Raw genomic sequence first — 11,107 nt, 5'->3', positions numbered from 1 at the left:
AACACAAATGCTACGGCAAAAGGGAGGACCCCATAGGTAAGGTTAGTAGCTTCCGAGTCTTAACATCCGTGGCCTTCATCTCTTCCATCTGCCACAGTGATGGTTCCGAATGACAGCCCAATGTCAGTGCTGTAGATCCTGGTGGTGTGGATCAGTGAGTCGATGTCTCGCTCGCTCTTGGCGTACAGCTTGATGTCATCCATGTAGAGGAGGTGACTGATTGTGGCCCCATTCTTAAGTATCCGTAGCCAGTCTTGTGGATGATTTGGCTGAGGGGGTTCAGGCCTATGCAGAACAGCAGTGGGGACAGAGCATCAAATATGCCACATTTGATGGACACTTGTGCAAGTGGTTTGCGGTTGGCTTCAAGGGTGGTTTTCCACAGCCCCATAGAGTTTGCAATGAAGGCTCTTAGAGTCCTATTGATGTTGTACATCTCTAAGCATTCAATGATCCAGGTGTGTGGCATTGTGGCTTTCTTGTAATCAATCCAAGCGGTGCACAGGTTGGTGTGTCGGGTTTTGCAGTCTCGGGCAACTGTGTAATTGGCGTCGGGGTTGCCTGGTGTTCATTCGGGCCACGATTCTCTCTCTCAGGTCAGTTGCTGTCTCGTTCAGCTTTGATAGTTCGTTCATTACTGGGGCTGCATACCCAGTCTCGGGGTGGGGAGTAGTTAACTCCCCCCTGACCTTACCTATGGGGTCCTCCCTTTTGCCGTAGCATTTGTGTTGTACCTCGTCAATCTCAAGTTGTGATAGCAGTTGCCGTTTGCGGATGTTGGAGCACTGAGCTACCACTCCCTTGGTTTATCACATATGACATAAAATATGAAGCTTTGTGATTTTACTGTAACAAAATGTGTGAGGAAAAAAAACAGTATGAATAGCGCTATTTAAGGATGCTGGTAATCTAGGTCCCTCCCCTGTCCTGTTGTTGACCGCCGGATCTCTAGGTTTATTTTTCTATTCATATTTCCTGACACATTCAAACCCAAAATAGGAATGAAAGGGAACATCAGCTTTGCGTATTGTCGAGCTTAACATTACAGTGTAATAGTAAAGGAGTCAGCTAGTAATGCTATTACAGGCCCTGACTGTATGCTGTATGCGCAGCTCCTCTGGGATGGAGGTGCTGCTGCAGGTGATGATGCTGCAACTACAGGGTCCTCATCGCGCACCACCATCATAGCTCTTGCTTACCTTGAGCTTTCTCTGTTGGGAAGAGTCTCTGTGCCTTCTCCAAGAACCTCAGCGCCTTTTCAGGCTGGTGAATCTTTAAAGCTGCGGCAGCAATGTCAATGCAGCGCTCCGCCTCGTCCCTGTTTACTTCCATTGCAGCAACAGCGGCGGCAGCAGCAGCAACAACAATGGCTATAAATACAACCGCTACCTAATTAAAATGCGAGTACATTGTAAATAGACTAAAGTCATTCAGTTATGAAAATATTTACTTATTAGCATAGGAGTAACTTTTTACTGCCGGTGCCCAGGCTTGTCCCGTTTGTTTAATAAAAATGATTAAGGTGGCATCATCGGTGCTATACATCAAATCTCCTCTAGATGGCGACAAAGTCGCCAGCTTTCCAAATGTAGGTCAGCCAGCCAGGAAGAAACGCAAAACTGTGATGACCCGGAGTTACATAGAGTCAAGTTTCACTTTTACACTTTTGCGCAACTACACGTTAGCTTACGGTGATTTTGTAATAACCTCATGATGCATTCAAGTACAATACGCACATTTGATAATTTGTACTGAAATGGATCTGACGTGATGTGTTGTTGTAGAATAGAATAGAATAGAATAGAATAGAATAGAATAGAATAGAATAGAATAGACCTTTTTGTCCAAGATTGGGGGAATTTCAGAATTAACAGCAGCAACATAAAATGACATCAGGGCAATTGTATTCACACAAAAATAAAAATATGAAGATAAAGGCATTAAAATATTCAAATGAAAATACATGTGAAATGAACGTGTATACATTGCATTAAAAACAGTAGACAATTCACAATATAAAACTGTGCAAACAAGCAGAAATTTTATTTGAAATGAGTAAAACTGTGCAAATAACTATGCAAACACCAGCAGGGATGTAGAAATTTACTCAGCTTGTTGTGGAGCGGTGATGGTTACAGTCTAACAGGATCTGGGAAGAAGGATGTCTGATAACACTATTTTGTGCACTTAAAATGGAGCAGTCTGATATTGAAAGGTCCAGTTCATCAACAGCTTCATGTATGGAGTGGGAGACATTATCCAACAGTGATGTTACTTTAGCTAGAGTTATTCTTATGGTCTATGTCTCCCATAGAAGATACTTGATCGCTTTCACTTGGTTTTACTTTTGTATTTTTCCCTAATAAATTAGTCATTATTTTAAATGCTACAAATGAATAACATCAAACATCAAAGTTTAAACTACCCATAGGCAACAGGACATCCAGGTGGCAGTTTTAAGGGAGACCCCAGGTCTCCCACACTAATTATGCTATACAGTTTAATGGATATTTTTGTGGCAAAGTATACCTAATTATAACATTTTATTTTTGTTATTTATGTGCTGGTAAGTAATAATTAATGTTAAACCAGAAATTGAAGTGGTCACTATTTAATTAAAACTGCTCATCACAGACTCTCTCAGTTAAACATGGGCTTGAGCTATCTTGCTGGGAAAGGATGGGAAATATGTCTCTATATGTGCAAATCACAAAGAAACATACTCTGAAAGACTTATTGTAGCAAATGGTTATACTACAAACATATTTAAAAGTTATTACAATTAATTATTTTTATAAGAAAAAAATTTTGTTTTGTGATATTTTCATACATAATTTGGTGTACTGCTTCTTTTAAATGCACCACGGAGTTACGAGGCTGCCATAAAGTGTAGTAGATGGGCGCACACGGCGGAGAAACATCTCGAAGGGGAAATTCGATTCGGCACATCCGCTTATATTTTGATTCACGCGCCATTAAAAGTAGTTAACGGCCGTTAAAGTTCAACGCAGCACATTAATATACAACTAGTCTTTTACGTAATTTTATTTATATATATAAAACCAGTATTTAAAACCAACTTATCAAAAACAGTCGCAGGTTTTATCCGTAACCCGTTTTATAATCCGGGTAGTGGCAATACGATTGCACTTTAATTCAATACAAGTCTAGACAGCAGCGGAAAGGAACCACAGCAGCTGCTCTATGGTGGGAGGTTAAAACATACATCTGGCTGGTCATCGAATGAATAAAAGGTGAACAGCAGATAAAGAGACAGCCAATCAGAATCAAATGTGAGGCGGCATCAGAGCTGTGATTGGTCGAGCTCATCGGAGGCTGAGTCTCTCATTGATGCTCGCCGCAGCGCTGACTACCACTCTCTTTCTGGGTTACTGTAATTTTAGGTCAGACACCGATTTTGACTCCTTTCCTAGCCCCAGCCAGAAATATTCGTTTTACCTTTCTTTACTTGGTGAGTTGTGAGTTATGTTTTTAATTTATTATTATTATAAAATTTTAAGCCAGTGTTACGCAACGTTGTCATTGCCCGCATCTTGGTTACATGACCACTCGTTTTTTTTTTTCCTCATCAGCGCCAACTAGCAACTTGCCAGTCTTGTTAGCTAAAACATTAATTTGCCTGTTCTCAGTGAGCAGCATTTTTTGTAAGCATTCTGTGTCGCTGCTTCGTTTCTTATATACAGATGTGTATTTATTTTTTTCCTTTAGAGCATCACTCATCCGAAGCCGACATGACGGTGTCGGAGCCGTTTGAAAAGCAGCAACAGCACAAGTCGGTCAACGGGGACGTTTGCTCAGAGGCAGCCGGAGAAGATGCGTTTGATCACACCTACAAGGAGAAGGAAGGCCCGAAACCTTCTAAGATCCTAGTCTGGAGAAACATCATCCTCATGACTCTGTTGCATTTAGGAGCAGTTTACGGCTTATTCCTCATCCCTTCTGCATCTCCCTCTACGTTGCTTTGGTGTAAGTAAAATCAAACCAAAGGAGCTCGTGAGAAAAGCTACATGTCAGAGCTTGTTTGCACATAGTTTATGTTTTTGTTTTTATTGAGGATCATATTTCATCAAATTATCAGCTGTCAAAGCATCAGGGCTCAGTTGCTTACAGAGAATGTTCTCCTTATGCTTTTACAACGCTTTGGAAAAGTATTCATACCCCTCGAACTTGTTCACATTTTTACAGCCACAACACTCATTGTATGTGATGTAATATGCCAACATAAATTAGTGGACACCTGTGAAGTGGAAGGAAACGGATAAATGGCTTTTGACATTTTTTACACCTAAAATCTTGAATGTGGAAGAATGTGCTCTGGTCAGTTAGGACTAATATACAATAATATCATGTGCATGTAAAGCACTATGTTTTATGGAAAAATGACTCTGCGCATCACCCTGAATACAACATCCTTACAGGGAAGCATGGTGGCAACTTTGGGGGTGTTTTTCTTTAGCAGATAGAGATGCGGATACTTTACAGGGTTGAATAAAAGATGGATGGAGCACAGGATCTGGGGCTGAGGTTGAAGTTGATCTCTAGCAGGGCTTGACACTCTTAAATGTAAAGCCAACATTACAACAGCATAGTTTATATTAAACTTATTCATGTGAGAATGGCCCAGTCAAACTTCACAATTAAGTTGCTGCCTTGTATTGGCCTATCGTACAAAATCCCTGTGAAATATGTTGAAGTTTCCGGTCATAAAATAAAATGTAGAAAAGCTCATGGGGTATGAATGCTTCTTCAAGGCTGTGTATGTTTATAGCCAAGATGCACGAGTGCCAGGAAAGTAAGTAAATACTCTTTAACATTAGATTCACAGTGTTAGATCTTTAATCAAGTAACAAAATAACGTGAAAGCAAATAAATGTAGGCTAGTTGGAAAAATGATTACCTTTATATTGACATGAAATAATTAAATCCCTCTTCCATTATCAGTAATGAAGGGGTGAGTTCAGTCACAAGGTTATGTAATTTTTGGTGTCACAAAGAAACAAAAGTAGCCCCGCTGCATTTCAATGATTCAAATGGTGCGCTTTTGTGCAACTAAAACAACAGTGCAGATGTTTATACAAAAACATCTTGTGTTTGTGGCCTTCTAAATATGCATTTGGTTTATTGGTTACCTTGCACATCGCAGCGCTGCTTGAGGAACGGGAAGTAGTTTCAGACAAACAATTGCTATTTAGGTGAAAGTTTGATTGCGTTAAGGGCGGATGACTCGTGTATTCCAACTTCCGGCACCAGCTTGTCTTGTTTTGTTTACAATCTCAAACTCAAGGTTTATGTGCAAGTAAGTAACCCTGGGTTGTTTTCTAATAAGTCTATAATCAAGTCTTGCCTTAATAAACAGAAAACAAGACCTTGTCATATTTTAGCTTTATCTTTATTCCTCTGTATGTTTGTTTTGTCTCTCCACAGCTATGACCTGCTTTCTGATAAGTGCTTTAGGAATTACTGCAGGGGCTCACCGCTTGTGGAGCCACAGGACCTACAAAGCTTCATTACCTCTGAGGATTTTCCTCGCTGTTGGTAATTCCATGGCTTTTCAGGTGTGTATATAAAAAAAGAGTAACACACTGTGGTTAATATCTCAGTTGGTGCAAACGTTGTTTGAACTCAAAACCCTAGAACGATATATTCGAATGGGCTCGAGACCACCGGGTTCATCACAAATACTCGGAGACGGACGCAGACCCCCACAACGCCAGAAGGGGCTTCTTCTTCTCCCACATCGGCTGGCTGCTGGTGCGCAAACATCCCGACGTCATCGAGAAGGGAGGCAAGCTGGAGCTGAGCGACCTGCTAAGCGACAAAGTTGTAATGTTTCAGAGGAGGTAAGCTAATTTACATAAATATGCTTGTGTTGAGTCTTAAAGAATGAGGTCAAATATGATCTCTGTTGAAAGTATTCGTGCTCACATTTGGTCACGGCACAGCTATAAACCTGAATGCATTATGTCTGAATTTTGTGTGTTAGCTCAACATAACATTTGCCCATAATTACGAAGTGGAAAGGTTTGCTTTTAGCATTCTTGCTGCAGCAGGAACATCCAGATCCTCCTGCAGCTTGTTTTCTTTCTTTAAAAAAAAATCCATATACCTGTAAGGCTTTCATACAGACAACAAATTAGACACAAATTGATTCCGACTAGTTGCTCAAGGTTGAATTAAGGGGCATCAGAGAAAAACGGATGAGTGCATACCCCCTTTCTCAGATTTTTATTTGCAAAATCTTGTATCCTTTTTTCCTTGCACTTACAATCACAATATGCTGATCTATCAAATAAAGTCCAATTAATATACATAGAACATTTTCCATGAAAAATTGCAACAAAAAAAAGAAGGGTTATGAATATTTTGTAGAGGTGCTGTAGAGAACAAAATATTGTTTAAGACCTGCAGAGAAACTTAAAGCTCAACTAAAAGTGTCTCGAAGAGAATAGAGTTCGTATTTGTATTTCTTAATTTGGTGTCTTCTGCCTCCTGTCTGCCTCTCCCACAGGCACTACAAGCTCTCTGTGCTGCTGATGTGCTTCTTTATCCCGATGTTCGTGCCTTGGTACTTCTGGGGCGAGTCCCTGTGGGTGGCGTACTTCGTCCCGGCTCTGCTGAGGTACACCTTGGTGCTGAACGCCACCTGGCTGGTGAACAGCGCGGCGCACATGTGGGGAAACCGGCCGTACGACCAGAACATCAACCCGAGGGAGAACAGATTTGTCACTTTGAGCGCCATAGGTAGATAAAAACACCCCTAACACTTGTTTTAACTTTAATTTAAACATAATTCAAGTTGCACCTTGAATAGACTAAGTCAGGGATTAGTTTAATCCTGTTTTCAGTGTTGAATAAAAGTTATTGAACCTAAGTATTAGAAAATTGATGCTAGCAGAAGAATAAACAGCCTAAGCCTGTTTACCTTCGGAGAGACAGTCCTTAAAGACTTTCAGCTGTAGTTGCATCAAAAGAAGCTTCTGCAACACTGAAGCACAATAGCAGGCCACACTTTTCAGATACTTTATGTCTAAAACACATTTTGCAATGGATTATTTTCCATCCACTTCGAGAGGCATTGTATTTTTGACATCCTAGGATGTTTTAAGAATGCCATACATCTGAACCTGTAAGCATATAAGATCTATTTTGTATTTCCAGTTTTCATGCTGTTCACCTACTCTCCTCGCATAGGCATGCACATGTGACTGCATTTGTTGTTGCAAAGCGAAAAAAAAATCGGAGGCAGCCATCTTCTTTTTCTCCCCCCTGCTGTCGTATTGTGCGACAAACGCGAAGAGGTCGAAAGTGACGCCCAGTTTCGACTTCCTGTTTGGGGGGGGTTGCATAAAACGCGGCACAAACATGGCACGGGGGCCGGTTAATGATCCGGATTCAAGTAAGTGAAGAGCAGAAAGGTGATAAGGCGTAAAAATCTGACAAGACGGGCGTGGCCGAGTCTGGAATGACAAGAGGAAGTCAAGCAGGCCTAAAGGAACCTGACAAAATTCCCCGATAAAATCCCTTCCAGGTTAAACTGTCAAAATAAAAACAATATCTGAAAGCATTTTTCAGTTTACATAAGTGCAAACACTTTAAAGATTTTTTTTATTGAAATTGCGACAGTGAAGTGCAAATGTTATAACTCCTTCTTTTCAAACTCTTGTTTTAAAATCCAGGCGAGGGATTTCACAACTACCACCACACGTTCCCTTACGACTACGCCACCAGCGAGTACGGCTGCAAGCTGAACCTCACCACCTGCTTCATCGACTTCATGTGCTTCCTGGGCCTGGCCAAGGACCGCAAGAGGGTGTCCCGCGAGGTGGTCCTGTCTCGGATACAGCGCACCGGAGAGGGGAGCCACCGCAGTGGCTAAAAAAAAAAAAAAACAAGGATAAAACACAGAACTGACGATGTCCATTTGAAGAGAAGATGACTAACAGCGCTCTGACGGTTGCTTATTTGCTCATCTTCTGAGGTTTAAATTCAGCGTCACGAGGGCCTTTACCACAATTTGCTTGATTTGGTGGGGTTTTTTTTGTAGCTGTAGCCATACAAAATGTTCAAGTTTCAAAAGAATGCTTTACAATTTTGAGATTTGCGATGTAGATTCAGACCCAGTGCTCAGTTGTTTCAGCTTTTTCGTTGTTGAGTTTTATAGATGGTCTATCCTTCGCCGTTGTTCAGTCTTCATCAGCATTCAACAGTGGAGCTGATTATTTTTATGTATTACATTGATGTTAATTTAACGCTGGTTGGAAACTTCACTTTATTTCCGTGTATAGCACTTTCTAAAACGAGTGCTGTTCTAAAGATTAACTTTATGACTTTTTGAGATTTAAAAAAATAAATAAATAAAAAAATCTTGTTAGTTGACACTCGTTGGCTGTTTTGAAATTTGAAAACCGAGTCAGCTTGTGTTGACGTTTATTTCCATTGCCTTGTGCAGAGAAACTAAAACCAAATTTAAAGCAAAACTTGAAGTTCTCGATAAAATGTTCAGTTTTGCTGCATTTATTCATTAATATAACTAGTGACAGTGATAATATGTTTTCGATAAAGTTCAAAAATACTTCCTGTTCGGTTTTGCATAATTTCGCTGAAAGTGTTCCAATCAGCTTCTTCTATGGTAAAATCTATAGTTTCTTTCTCACATCACATGATTGTGAAGGCCGGGCTCTCATTGGTCGGTGCAGCAGCCAGTCACATGACAAATCTATTAGAAAAATAAAACATGCCACTCCTTTTGCATGGCCATATGCTGTAGTAGGTGTTGTGCTGAGGTGATGTGTCAGTGACTGTCATGGCAGAACTGCATTTTGTCGCTGTTGTATCATCCGGACTGTTGTCATGGCGATTCTCTGAGACTGTCTGACAAAAGGGACTGCCATTTTCAATATGTAGGTGCTTTAATGTTAGTGTTTATCTGCTATTATGGTCTATGGAATGCTTTTATTATTTATGTATGAAAAATTTTTCTCCCTTTTTTGACTTGAAATTTTCTGAACTTTAACTTGATGGTTTTTGCACTCCTTGATTTGGCCGAGTCTTGTGTTGTATATGTGAAATATTATCAAACTGCAGCACCTGCTTTTCTTCTTCGCCAGCAGTCAGACTACAGTACCGTGCAAAAATATTCACACCTTTCTTTTGCTATTTTGTGACGTTACAGCCACAAACGTTTGTGAATCTTATTGGGATTAAACCAGCACAAAGCTTTGCATAATTTCAAAGTAGAAGGAACCTGATACTTTGTGGCAATAATAACTGCCATTAATCAGTGGTCCTCTGCCAGTTATTTTAATTTTTTTGTTTTATTTAGAAACCAGCTCAAGTGAAGTCAAATTGGGATGTAGGCACACCTTTTGATTTGATCTAAATCCTTCTGGATTTCTGCTGTTCCTCCAGAGCGTAGAGGCAAGCCACACTTTTGAGATTGTGTTCTAGTTTACTTTAACTTCAAAATGATATTTTGGAGAAATCAACATCCAAAATAGTAATAAAATAATTTTAAAAAATAAGGAGTTCAGGGCTGAAACGTGACAAATTGTGAAATTTTTTGGCATATTAATATTTTTCAAGGTACTGTGCCTCCTAATGCCTTATGACATGAATCCATTTCTTCACATTCCAGCAGCTCCGAGGTTCAAATACTAAAAGAAAATAGTTTGCAGGTTGAAATACAAGGCGAGACAGTTCTAGTTCCATTTGACAAATCTTGGGATGACAACTGTGGAAAGTGAAGGGTAGCTTTTTACGTTGGGGGGGAGAAAAAAAACCTTTCACTGGTGCAAATGTTCATTTGGGAGTTTTAACTTGTAGAATAAGGGTCCTGGTAGAGGACAGGAACAGAGATGCCGTGATGTCTTGAGAAATGTCACCACAAGCCAATAGTGTCACTCAGCCGTGCAGTTCCCCAAAAGTACAAAAGTAAGCATTTTCATAACTTCAGGAGGGATTGAAAAGGTTTCCAGTTTGTCAGATTTCAACTGTTTCCTATTCTGAAATAAAAATCACAATATTTTCAGTACACTTGGAATCTAATATGTTGGTTGTTGCTTCTTTTTGTGTGCGTGCTATCATATTATAGACACTTGACTGCAGATTTGCCTCCTCTGTCTTCACCTTGTTCATTCAGAATATTTTTAGTCTACATTGAGGAAGCAGTATGAATGTCAAAAATAAAACAATGTGTTTTCGCCCTGCAAGGACAACAGTAGTCATCCGATACTTTAACATAAAAGTGTGATAAATGAATATTAAAAACATGGGTACACCTGACTGTGTGAAGGCTGCAGGATCAATAATTTAGAATAATGGACTCAAAGTGATCATTCTCTGTTATGTTTTTTTTCCTGAACAGCAGCATCCAAAGGTTTGCAAACACCCGATAAAAACACTAATGAAAATGAATATGAAAAGGCCACATATTACAATACAAAATCAAAGCAATTAGTTTTAGTTAGGGCTGCACAGTGGCACAGTAGAGCTGTTGCCTTGCAGCAAGAAGGTTCTGGGTTCGATTCCCGGCCCCGGTCTTTCTGCATGGAGTTTGCATGTTCTCCCTGTGCATGTGTGGGTTTTCTCCGGGTACTCCGGTTTCCTCCCACACTCCAAAAACATGTCAGGTTAATTGGCCTCTACAAATTGGCTCTAGGTGTGAGTGTGTGTATGCATGGTTGTTTGTCTCTGTGTTGCCCTGCGACAGACTGGCGACCTGTCCAGGATGTACCCCGCCTCTCGCCCGGAACTATAGCTGGAGATAGGCACCAGCAACCCTCCCGACCCCACTGAGGGACAAGGGTGTAAAGAAAATGGATGGATGGCTTCTCACCTGCAATACATTCATCTGTACATAACCTTGAACATAAGTCCACATCATGAGTAATCTGCCACTGTGGTCAAGAACAACCAATGTCTTCTTTTATTCAGCTCTACTGGTCTGATCAGACACCCAGAAGGTAAAGACTAACACAGAGGACTGCGGTACCGTGGAGCGGAAAAATACAAAACTTCTACTTAGCCTCTTAAACACATAAATAAAATCCCGGAAAGATCATTTTTAGTTGCGATACACACACATTTT

General features: G+C 40.4%; 2 protein-coding genes across 2 annotated transcripts in view; one reads left to right on the top strand and one right to left on the bottom strand.

Annotated features, from left to right (window-relative positions):
• dnajb12b (DnaJ heat shock protein family (Hsp40) member B12b) overlaps positions 1-1,733 on the bottom strand; it is an 8,360-nt gene extending 6,627 nt beyond the window's left edge. Inside the window, exon 1 of the mRNA XM_007558280.2 lies at positions 1,200-1,733. Within this exon, the coding sequence (XP_007558342.1) occupies positions 1,200-1,332 (133 nt within the window). The 5' untranslated portion in view covers positions 1,333-1,733. The remainder of the gene's footprint in view (positions 1-1,199) is intronic.
• Positions 1,734-3,080: 1,347 nt separating this feature from the next.
• Positions 3,081-10,053, top strand: scd (stearoyl-CoA desaturase (delta-9-desaturase)). Its single transcript, XM_007558278.2, has 6 exons — positions 3,081-3,472; positions 3,730-3,987; positions 5,446-5,576; positions 5,656-5,861; positions 6,530-6,762; positions 7,698-10,053. The coding sequence occupies exons 1-6, from the start codon at positions 3,352-3,354 to the stop codon at positions 7,895-7,897; spliced, it is 1,149 nt and encodes a 382-aa protein (XP_007558340.1). The 5' UTR covers positions 3,081-3,351; the 3' UTR covers positions 7,898-10,053.
• Positions 10,054-11,107: the final 1,054 nt, after the last annotated feature.

The sequence above is a fragment of the Poecilia formosa genome, unplaced genomic scaffold, assembly GCF_000485575.1.
Source record: "Poecilia formosa unplaced genomic scaffold, Poecilia_formosa-5.1.2 Scaffold95, whole genome shotgun sequence".
NCBI classification, from domain to species: domain Eukaryota; kingdom Metazoa; phylum Chordata; class Actinopteri; order Cyprinodontiformes; family Poeciliidae; genus Poecilia; species Poecilia formosa.
This window is presented reverse-complemented; position numbering and strand designations above follow the sequence as displayed.